The 11,989-nt window shown below is 47.9% G+C and overlaps 1 protein-coding gene across 1 annotated transcript; it reads left to right on the forward strand.

The window, feature by feature from the left end:
• Window positions 1–3,428: 3,428 nt before the first annotated feature.
• On the forward strand, window positions 3,429–11,531 carry PGRMC1 (progesterone receptor membrane component 1). Its single transcript, NM_213911.1, is given in 3 exon segments — window positions 3,429–3,794; window positions 7,291–7,446; window positions 10,199–11,531. Coding segments are annotated over 3 exon segments (585 nt in total). The 5' UTR covers window positions 3,429–3,469; the 3' UTR covers window positions 10,303–11,531.
• The last annotated feature ends 458 nt before the right edge of the window (window positions 11,532–11,989 follow it).

Raw genomic sequence — 11,989 nt, forward strand, 5'->3', positions numbered from 1 at the left:
TTCCACAATCTGTTTTTTTAAGTTCAGTTTTATGTATTTTTTTTAAAATTCCACATACACGCAATATCACACAGTGTTTGTCTTTCTCTGGCTGACATTTTCCTCACTTTTAATAGTGGTTGCCTTTGAAGCGAGAGAACCCTGGGGGATGGAGAGGGATTTAATTTACCTTTTGTACCTTTCCATAGTTTGAATTTTATAACCTTAAACAAATATGACTTTTAAAATTTTCCAACATGGTTTATCTGGGTGAGAGCTAATGGCTTGTTCTTATTTTTTTTACTTTGTATCTCTGTTTATTAGGGGAAAAAAAAAACCCTGAAGGATCATTCATAATTTTTAAATTTCTCTAGTTTTGCAAAACAAAATCTATGTGTATGTGCATGTGTGTATGTTTCATATGTCTGCAGGAATGTAAACCAGACTGCTAATGTGTGGGCTGGATGTGAAGACTGTTTGGGGAGCTGGGAGAGGGAGAAATGAGTTTCGTTTTTTTACTTTATACACTTACATACTCGTTAAGTTTGTTGTAGTGAGCATATATTACATTCCGCATTTTTTTCAGAAAAGAAATAATAAACCACTTCCCTCCTGAGGCTAAAAAGGGACATGTGCTCATTCTGGAAAATGTAGAATAGTATAATGAAAAGCTTAACAATCACAACAGTTAACATTTTAGCATGTTTCCTTTCAGGCTTCCTTTTATGAATTTTTTTTTAACATCGTTGTGTTCATACTGTATACAGTTTTGTATCCTGTTTTTCTCTCAAGATTAAAACACAAGCATTTTCCTGTGTCACAATACTATTTGGAAGGCTAACCATACACCATTTTATGGTTTTGTCAAAATCCAAACGGATAAGTCAGCCATTTCTTAAAGTTGAACATTTAGGTTGCTTATAGTTTTTCCATATTACGAATGATTCTCTGGTGAGCATTTTAGTAATGAAATCTTCACTTGCATCTCTAAGCGTTGCCTTGGGAGAGATTCCTAGCAGTGGCATTACTGGACCAAAGAGTACGTTTCCAGACATAGGATCAATGGATAGAAAATATTTTTATGGACAATGAAAGGTTATACCGGGAGTTCCTGCCATGGTGCAGCAGGTTAAGGATCCAGCCTTGCCTCTGAGGCAGTTCGGGTCACTGCGGAGGTGAGGGTTGATCCCTAGCTTGGAGCAGTGGGTTAAGGATCTGGTGTTGCCACAGCTGTGGCACAGGCAGCTTAGATTTGATCCCTGGCCCAGGGAACTTCCCTATGCTGTAGGTGTGGGGAAATAAGGGGAAAAAGGTTATACCAACTTCTACTCTCCTCAACAGGTGTGTGAAGAGTCTCCCAGGTCTCTTGCCAGCATTGTAGATTTGTCAATCATCCTTTTTTTTTTTTTTTTTTTTTTTTTGTCTTTTCCTAGGGCCGTTTCTACGGCATATGGGCATATGGAGGTTCCCAGGCTAGGGGTCAAATTGGAGCTGTAGCCGCTGGCCTACACCACAGCTCACGGCAATGCTGGATCCCTAACCCCCTGAGCAAGGCCAGGGCTCGAACCCGCAACCTCATGGCTCCTAGTCGGATTCGTTAACCACTGAGCCATGACAGGAACTCCCATCCTTTTTCCTCTTTATCCCTTCTATAGGAAGGTGCTAAGTGACAGTGTTAGCTCCATTTTTTCATTGCTATTGAGACGGAACATATTTCGTATGCTTATTCACCATAGGTATCCCTTCTTCCGTGAACTCCCTATTTCTTTCTTTGCCCACTGATTGACTAGACTCATGGATTTTCTTGTCAATCAAAATGAGACCAAACTCCTATAAGAGATTAACCCCTTGTCATTACTAGTTGCAAATGTAAATATTTTTTCACAAGTTTGTTGGTTTGTCGAATGTGGTGGTGTGGTGTGGTGGTGGTTGTCGTTTTTCAAAATTATTAGATTCTAATTGCAGCCGCGTGCCCTCAGTTTGAGCCTCTTCCCCCGTGATTAAAGTGAAGAGGTTTGACAAAAGATCTGGAAAGGCCATTTCAGCTAATCCTAAATTTAGATCCATGAAAAAAAAAGTGTGTGGGCCCCACTTAAAGATTGTTCAGCTCATATGCACTTTAAAATGATTTAAGAAGGTGGGGTAGGGGGCAGGGATGGAAGCAGTTTGTGCCAGAAATTTTTAGAATTCTGAGGTAAGAAGCCGATTCTCTCCAGTCTCCTGCGTGTTGGGAGGGGGAGTAAATTATGTGCAAGCAGATAGAACTCCTGATGGAAAAGTACCCGCTCTGGGCTGCAGATGTGTACATGGGTTGGTTTTAATTATTTTCCCCCCTCTCTCTATCCTTTCTTCAGCTCCGCTCCCCCTGCCACAATAAAGAGGGCGACCAGATTAGGACTCTGAAGGGTATAGACAGTCCTTTCTCCTTAAGGCCGCTCCTGTACAGCCGGTTAGTACATCAAAGGCCGGATGAAATACTGAGGAAACGAAAAGACCAAACCAAGGTTTCTTACAAACTCCCACCTTCCTTTGGGCTATTGCGACTGCCAAGGGTAGCTCGACCGAGTTCAAATAGAAGAACACTGCCAAACAGAGAAACTTTGGTCATTATTCTGAGCAAAAAAAAAAAAAAAACCCAGCATAATAGAACATTGTTGATGTGGGATTATTGAGCAAATCAGTGATTGCAAAAGGCTTTAGTCTTCCAAGAACGAACCCAAAGCAAATCGGGAGATCTGTTGAACTGTTTCCCCACATATTGGGAGAGTTGTCAGATGAACCCTGTGCACTGACTTTAGCTATCCCCACAGCATCTGGAGGGGAGTGGGGGATTGGAGAAAGGTCGTCAAAGAGGGTGAACGGGGGTTCCCAAGGTGGAAATGGGTGGTCTGGGGCTCTAGGATGGGAAAGGAACTCAAGGAGTGAGCTTCCTTGTCTCCCAAGAAAGCCTCGTGGTCCCTAGGGCTGGCCTGGGAAAGATGAGGCTTCGTAATGGAAGGCGGGGAGAGGCCTGAAGCAGGCGAAATGGAGTCGGTGTTTGGCTCGCATCAGGTGGCAGAGGGGGCCTCATGCAGAGCCGCGCAAAGCTCTGCATGAGCAAACTGGGAGTGCGGAGGAGGGTTGCGTGCTGCGTTGCGGTTAACTAGAGGCTGGCGTGAGGCTGGGGCTCGGCCTCGCAGGTAGAGCTGAGGGGTGTGCTCCGCAATCTAGGAGGAGGCTGGATCTGGCTGGGGGAGAGCAGCCACCATCCAGAGGCAACGCGGGGGGGGGGTTCCAAACTGGGCTGCGCTCCACTGAGCGGCGCCGGGAGCTTCGGCCGCCGCGGGGAGGCGGGGCTGAGAGGTCCCGCCCGTCCAGCCCCGCCCCCGCCCCGCCTGGCTCCGCCTCCTCCGCTGGCTAGTCCTCATCCGCCTGGCCCCGCGCGCCACTAGCTCGCGGAGAGGGTGGAGGAAACGAGTTCCGGAGCCCTCCAACCTTTGCTCCAGCGATCATGGCTGCCGAGGATGTGGCGGCTACCGGCGCCGACCCGAGCGAGCTAGAGGGCGGCGGGCTGCTGCATGAGATTTTCACGTCGCCGCTCAACCTGCTGCTGCTCGGCCTCTGCATCTTCCTGCTCTACAAGATCGTGCGCGGGGACCAGCCGGCGGCCAGCGATAGCGACGACGACGAGCCGCCCCCGCTGCCCCGCCTTAAGCGGCGCGACTTCACCCCTGCCGAGCTGCGTCGCTTCGACGGCGTCCAGGACCCGCGTATACTCATGGCCATCAACGGCAAGGTGTTCGACGTGACCAAAGGCCGCAAGTTCTACGGGCCCGGTACGGCGGCTGGCCGCCGGCGGGGTGTGGGGGGGGTGGCCGCAGAGACAAAAGAAGGGGCCCCGGCACGGGGCTGAGTCCCGGAGAGGCGAGGGGGGGAGCGAGTGCCCCGGGGCTGGGGGCGGAATGGCGGCGAGCCGGGGAGGGCGGGGCAGGGCGGCTCCCAGGGCGGGCGGGGGGCCAGAGGCGCCCTAGAAGGGCTGCGGGGCGAGTGGGGGACGCAGATTCCAGGTCCGTGCCGCCAGTCGGACCGGGAGGAAGAAGGTTGAAGCGCTTAAGCCGGGAGTGGGTGGGTGAGATCGCAGCGCTGGGAAGGCGGGGGAGCACAGCAGGGCGCAGTGTTCGGGGAGTTTCGAAGGTATCGGGTTTGGGGGTTCCTGGAAGGAGGGGCGGGTGTCGGGCTGGAGAAAGGAAATGAGGGTGTCTCGAGGGAGACGGGGGGGGGCGGGGAGGCGGGAGGAGGTCGGGAGGTCCAGCGTCGAAGGGGACTCGAAGGCCGGATGACGCCTGGAGTAGCCATGGTGGAATGTGAGGGTGTGGGGGAGAGAACGCGGAGATGGGATTGGCAGCAGGTAGGAGCATTGTGCGTGGCCGATGAGTGATGTGTGTGTGCGTGTTGAGTGTCCGTGGCTTGTCAGGCGTGTGTGTGCGCGCGCGCGCGTGCGCTGGGAACGAGGCATGGCGTGTGTCAGGTATGTGTGTGGCGTGTGTTTGATATGTGTGCGCGTGCTGTGTGTGGCAGACGGGGAGAGCTGGGAGGTGAACAAGGGAGGCCCCATGGGGGAAGGGAGCTGGATGAGGAAGGCTGAATATAGCGGCCGAGAGGAATGTGGCAAGGCGAGAAGGTAATACAGTATTACAGTCCATAGCAGGAGAGAAAGGACTAGAAGCCAAAAAAAAAAAAAAAAAATTAAAATGGAGGGAGGGAGGGAGGGAGAAGTGGGAGGATCCTGAGAAACAAAAGGGGTAGGGCTCTGAAGGCTGCGGGGTGTGGGGATTTCAGGAAAAGCCAACCCTAGGGGAAATGAGGGGTGGATGACGGCTGAGCTGTTGGAGGGGGGCAGGCTGGAAGGGGCCTTGGAGACGAGGCTTTGCCAAGCTTGGTTGCGGATCAGAATCACCTGATGCGCTTGAGGTACAATACAGATTCCCGGCCTGATCTCCACCACCGCGGAAGAGTCTGGTGGGCTCTGGTGGGCGGCGGGGGAGGTCCAGGAGTCTGCATTTCAACACTCCCACCCCCTAGACCAATGCCACAAGCATCCAGGTTTGGAAGGTCCTGCTTTATACACTGTTTGGACCGGAGGAAGAAGAGATTTTTTAGCTCCTCCGATATGGACACCTCTAAAAACAAGGGGACCCAGGGAGTGTGTCCACTGGTCTGGGCACAGGGGAAGTGTGTAGAAGGCAGCCATCTTTCCTTCGGCCCCACTCAGACTTTGTTATTCTCTCCCAATCCAACTCATCAAAATCAGATGTGTTAAGGTTCTGAAGGAAATCTCCCACTTAGCAGTTTTTCCTTGTGGAAGAGATTCAGAAGACCTACTTTGTAGGCATGTAACTGTCCAAATCATTTGAAAAAACCACACCTATATTATTTGTCCCTGAAGTGGCACACCTGGAGGCATTGTCAGTAAACATGCGAGTGTAAATACCTGCCATTACGGAGCTACACCATAAATGACCTGATGCCTGGAGCAGCAGCATATGATGGTGGTTTGCAGAGTCATCGAGAAGAACCTAGGCCTGTGTACAGAGCACGACGCTGGGAGTGAGGCCGCCTGGGTTCTCCGCCTGGTTGGATCACTGACCAGCCGTGTGGCCTGGGGCAAAGCGCTCTTCTCTCTGGGCCTTCGTGGTCCCTCTTCAAAATGATAAGGATGGCCCGTTGTGAGCTCTCTCAGTCTCTACCTGCACTGTCATCCAGTGAGGCCATGCCTATGTGAGACTGTCACGGGGAAATGATACTTCATGTTATAAAGGATTCCCAAAGGTCATCATGTTTCATGACGTTGTTGTACGCAGGGCACTTTTGTGGCCTCTGGGAACAGAGCAGTGAACAGAACAGGCAAAGAGCTCGGCTCATGGAGCTTACACGCTAGTGAATGTACGTTCTGCTGAATAATATATTAATAATTAATATATAATAATATATTAATATATAATATTAATATATTATTATATATAATAATAATATATTAATATATAATATTAATATATTATTATATATATAATAATATATTAATATATATTATTATATATAATAATAATATTCTCCAACGACTTGCGGTGCTCCCCTCAGATCCTTTTAGTATCCTGTGACCATGGCTTCTGAAACGGCGAGGTCCCAACCCGTGGCCTTGGCCTATTTACCTTCCCTAGTGGAGATGGTACTACGTAATGCTGATTAGAAACAGCTGTTTTTCTTTGGAAACCTATGTGCTTTTAAAAGTTGATCATTAATTTCATCTAACTTGTAAAAATAATAAAAAAGAAAAAATCCCGGCAGATTGAGGTTTCAGGTGACCAGGCCGTATTGAGACTCAGTCTGTTCTTATACTTGGCGTGGTGGTTACCCGAGTCATGAGCTCAGCCTTTCCTGTCAAAGGTGCTGCTCAGTCCGCCTTTGGGGAAAGAACACTGTTTAAAGTACACTGGATTCTTTTCATTTACTTGTGCAATATTTAAATAAGTCTAAAAATCCACTCGAAGGACCTGCAGCATGATTCACTGCTCTCCGAGACTGACGTTTAGTATCACGTTCTATATAATAGCATAATATTATGTATAATGGCATTGAGATATTTTATAGGATTTCCAGTCTTCTCTTCAGCACCCCCAGAACCATGCCATGTCTCTGTTGACAGGGAAGATTATGTAGATTTCTGAACCACCAACCCTCATAACATGATGTCTCCTGCAGATGCCACGTGTTGACGTTGAACACAGATCTCTGGACCTTTGCCACCCAAGAGCTCTATCATTTTGACTCATTAAATTATATTAGAGTACGTGTGAGATGATGTTGGCATTTAAACGAGTTGTTTCTTATCTGCAGAAGCCAGAACTTTCACTGGTGTAGCCCAGGTGCCTAGAGCAGAGCCAGGCCCCCGGCTCAATGTCCAGAAGTTGAATTCTGACCCATGAACTCAGTATTATCTTGCATCATTCTCTGCTAACCCCGCCACCCCCGGCCAGGAGATAATCGTTTATGGCTTTTTGATGAGGTATTTGAAAACATCCCAGGAAATGGATGCTAATATATATAGCATTTTGATTTAGTTTTAGTTAAAAGTTTCATGACCACCCGTCTTTATCCACCACATAATGATCCAAGTATCAACATCCCTTACGATTTCCAGATGGAACTTGATAGTCAAGAAGCAGGCTCTCGCTGTGGTAAGGAAGCCATTTTCTGTATGAGAACTACAGAGCAATTGCATGTCTGATAAAGAACCGGTCTTTGGTCTGGTTTTGTTTTGTTTTGTTTTTAAAGAGGGGCCGTACGGGGTCTTTGCTGGAAGAGACGCATCCAGGGGCCTGGCCACGTTTTGCCTGGATAAGGAAGCCCTGAAGGACGAGTACGATGACCTTTCTGACCTCACTCCTGCCCAGCAGGAGACCCTGAATGACTGGGACTCTCAGTTCACTTGTAAGCATTTTTTTTTTTTATTGTGCCTGGATCAGATTTCTACCAGTAATGGGGTTCAAGGCAGTACAATAGTTATTACTGGGCACCGTGCAACTGGGGAGCATTTTGATAGGCTCCTGAATCTTAAGACGGATCAAGTTCATGGCTTGAAGTAAGTGCAGCAGTGCTGAGTCACTTGCCGTGATTGCATACCACATCCTAGCTAGTTCTCTATGGAAACCTGGGTTTCTGGGGTTTGGATTTTTTTTTTTAAATTTGGGGAGGGTTGCATAGATATCACACTAGGATTTGGTATGCAGGGGAAAAGAGAGTGGCCATCTCTGCTACCAAAAGGGATTTTCATAAGCCCTCGCTTGTAGAACTTGCTGTTTAAAAGCAGCCCACATTTTCTGTTAAAGAATGAGAGACTTGTTTTCTACAAAACAGCTTCTCTTTGAATCTAATTGAGCCTAACTATAGGCCTCATCTACAAATGATGCTTATAATCTGCCCAGCAACAATGGTGTCTGCGTTTTTTAAGAAGAAAGCAAAAAGGAGACATTTGTTTCCTAGCTTACACTATGGGCTGAGGTCTTGGGCGGGGGGTGGGGGGGTAAGGGTGGGGTTAAGTTCAAATTTTGAGAATTGTGGAATGGGCTTCTGTCCACCCTAAGTGTTTAATGATCATTATAGCACTAGTTCACTGCTAAGAACTTGAATACTAATCTTTCCCAGCTTTGAAACCGTATGTAAGGACAGTGACCATATCCTCCAGGGGGGGATTTTTTCATTGCAGGTGTTTTCTACTTGCTGTTCTCAAATAATCAGTTAAATATTACTGGCTTGGGGGGGGGGCTAAATCCAACCATTTTCTTTGAAAATAATGCTGACTTCAGAGAGTTCTGGGTTAATAATTAGCCAGATATGGCTCTACCCTTCGAGTTTGGATCCCAAGCAGACCGGCTATAGCTCGCCAAGTCTAGAGGCAGGCCTTTTGACTTTGAAAACAAAATCTGGCTATCTAACCCAGTCCCTCATTTTTTTTGCATCTTCAGGATGCCTTCAATAACAATAGATTCTTCTCTATGAAACCCATGAGTTGTGATGCATAATTTACAAAGCTCTACTTTCTAGCGCTTGCCCTCATCAGTGGGGTAAAAAACATGGCTTCCCCTTCCCCCTTAAACTAAGGCTCGTCCCAAATACTGTTGTGACACTTGAGCTGCACTCCGAGCTGGCGTGGGTTCCCCTTAAAGCAGGTTTCTCAGGTACCGCCCAGCTTTTATTTGTCTTGCCACAGTCCCAAGCACCCTAGGGACCTTTATATTAGGTTCAAATAGGGAAGTTCCAATTGTTCCTGACAGTTATTTGACACAAAAGCAGCTCCAGTTCCCTGGTTAAACAGGTTGGTTCTGCCTCTCCTTCGTACCCACGTTCAGAAAGAGGAGTCTTGGCCTCTGACGTTGAGATGATCAGCCCTACGTGAGCCTGGCCCCGACCCTCGCCAGTGTGGTGCTCTTTGCTGACCCTGCCCCTTCTCGGGCCTCTTCCTTTCTGCTTACCCTCTGAAATCTGTTTTCTCCAGCCTCGCCAGGGCTTGTCCTGCCTCCTTTACCACTTCCTTGAACTACCTGTAGCTTTTCCCCCACGTGGGGGGCAAGTTCTCTCTCCTGCTTTTATCCTCTTCATCCGCTGGACTATTACATTCCTTCCCTTCGCTGTCAAAGAACCATCTAGTAATTCGTGGTCGTCCCCAACCACTGCTTCATTGCCTCTCCGTCCCTCCTGGCTCCCTACAATGGGGTTTTCTAGCCCCACAATTCGTGGAACTTTCTCAAACATTTCCCGAGGCCTGCTTGTGGCCAGTGCTCATTTCACGTGGCCTGTCCTTGTTCTAAGTCTCCGGCCCCGCGCCCCTCCGAAGGCGCTGCCTCCCCAGAGTCCCCGTTTCGGTCCACAGAATCTCGTCTCCAGTTCATTACGTCCTGTTCCCAGTTTTCCTTCAAAGTATCTCCTGGCTTTCTCTTTTCATTCCATCTCCCCCTCCTCCTGGCTCTTGTTCCTCCACATGCGGATCTGCCCCCTGGCCTCCCGGTGACCTTGCCCGGGTCTCTCCTTCCCATAACCTGCCCTGCCCCCTGTGTACCGTGATACCGTTGTTGCCCAAACACCGCTTTGCCCTGTCATTGCTTTGTCATAAACTTTCAGTGCCCTTTGCCACCCATAGGGTAAGTCCGGACTCCTCAGGCTAGCTTTCCCCATCTTTCCTGATATTTCCCCATCCTGTTGGGCAGCGCTACTGCTGCTCTCCTCCTGCCAGCTTGGTCTCTCTGCTGCTGCCCAGATATGTCCAGTGTCACCTGCATGCCTCTCTGTGTGGTGTTGGCATTGTCTGGAAACCCCTCTCTCCCCAAATCCTACACATTTTCCAAAGCATGGCCTTCTTCTTCTATGCGTGATGAAACCCTTCGCACTCACAAGGAGCCCTTGCTCTGCTCGACACTCCTACACACAAACACAACGCACTTTGCCATTGCCTTGCCCACTCATTGTCAGACATCGCCATCTGCTGTGTGTGTCTGTCTGCTGCGCCAAACTCTTACCTCCTGGTCGGCAGGGACTGTGGTGTAAGCCACCTTGGCGCCCTTCGGGAAGCCTGGCACATCGTGAGCCTGACCATCGTAGGCCTCTAATAAGTGCTTTCAGGTGGGATATGGTTGTGATTTTTCTCGAGCGTGACAGTGACCATGTGTGTCGCCTTCTCTCCTTGCAGTCAAGTACCATCACGTGGGCAAACTGCTGAAGGAGGGGGAGGAGCCCACCGTGTACTCAGATGAGGAAGAGCCCAAAGATGAGAGCGCTCGGAAAAATGATTAAAGCCTTCGGTGGAAGCATATCTATTTTTGTATTTTGCAGAATCATTTGTAACATTCCAGTCTGTCTCTAAAACATGGTGATTTCAATATTTAGAAGAGTTTTGAACTTGCTGTACATTTTTTTAATTAACATCACTAGTGACAGTGATAAAGCTAACCTCTGTCTTAGACTGCATGATGTGTTTGTGTGTCACAAATCCAGAACGTGAACTGCAGTGCTGTAATACAGACGTTATTACTGTTTTTTCTTCTATCCATAGTTAGTACAGGCTGAATTTGGATTCGTTTTTTGCTTGAGAGACAGGTAAGACGTGGGTATTTCCCCCCAAACAGGTAAAAATGTTAAACGTGCAAAGTCCTTCAAGCACCAAGGAACAGGGGATCAACTTTTAGTCGTGAGGTTCTCTAAATGAGACAGCAAATCCCTTATTTCTCAATTGACCCAACTGCATGATTTCTGTTTGATCTACCTCTAAAGCAAATCTGCAGTGTTCCAAAGGCTTTGGTATCGATTAGAGAGCTCTCCAGAAACAAAATGAAATCTCAAAGCTGGGGCTCTGTCGGAAGCAGTTTCCTTGCCGTATTTTCATACTGCATCGCTGTCCTTGTCCACCCTGGGACACTCAGAGGCCCTCACCAACGTAGTCATCCACGGTGAGGACTAAAGCGGGACCTGAGCACCCAGTGGCGAGCCCTGGGGACAAAATCAGCCGGCTTGCCTAGAAACCGAAATATACGAGGAAGATTGAAGTCCTATCTTCCCTTTCCCCGTGTTCACGGCGGGGCAGTGGTTCTTTCACACGATTGGACAGAGAGAGGGGCCCCGCAGAGTAGGACCGGGCGGTGGCTCTCCTAAGAGCCTCCCCCCACACCCCCAAAGCTCAAGGGAACAGTACGCATTACCAGCCAGGCGGTTTTTAAAGTAAAGCGTATTCATAAAGTGAACAGTTACTCTTCTGTTACAAAACTTGTAGCCACTGCAAGAGTAGTAAGCGTCTTGGTCTTTGATATTGGTCGTCTTTTGGTTAACAATAAACTTAGCTGAAGTAGACTGTACAGTTGTTTGAATTGTAAAAGTATTATATGAACAACTAGTGAGGTTTCAAACTCTTGTAATTGTAGTTGAATAGTCATTGTATTTTTCTTGTGAACCGTGTTTAATGGTTTTACCTCAAATCAGAAAACAAAATGAAGTGCTTTGGTCAGTTAATAAAATGGTTTTACCCGGTACAGTGCAGTGGCTTGCTGTTTTTTTAAACCATAATCTAAGGAACCAGATTCAAGAGTTTCTCTCTGGAGAGATTTTTTTTTTTGTATTCTGAAAGAGACAAGCAAAGGGGCCTCAACCGTAACCCAAATAATACCAGCTTGTCCTGTTCAAAAATTAGTGAATTGAATTTATTTCTCGTGACTTGTCAAACTCTGCCTAAGTCAGAATGTCATGAACTCTCAGAGGCAGGTCTAGAGCAAGGTTATTAAGGAGTATCTCTACTAAGGCTGTGAACAAGTGCCAAGCGGGTTTTGTTTTTGCTTTACTGTATCTGATGGGGAAAATGTTCCAGAATCCTTACAGTAGCAAAGTTGATGGGCCTCATGTCAGAAGGATAGCAGATCTGTCCATGCCGGAGGTTGTATGAACAGACAGCTGTTCCTCTGAACGTTAGTGTTTGGCCATTTTCATGTTAAGA

Source organism: Sus scrofa, chromosome X, assembly GCF_054392235.1.
Source record: "Sus scrofa isolate SSC_HxYL_T2T_F1_AM1 chromosome X, Sscrofa_HxYL_maternal_Yorkshire_Landrace_v2.0, whole genome shotgun sequence".
NCBI lineage: Eukaryota > Metazoa > Chordata > Mammalia > Artiodactyla > Suidae > Sus > Sus scrofa.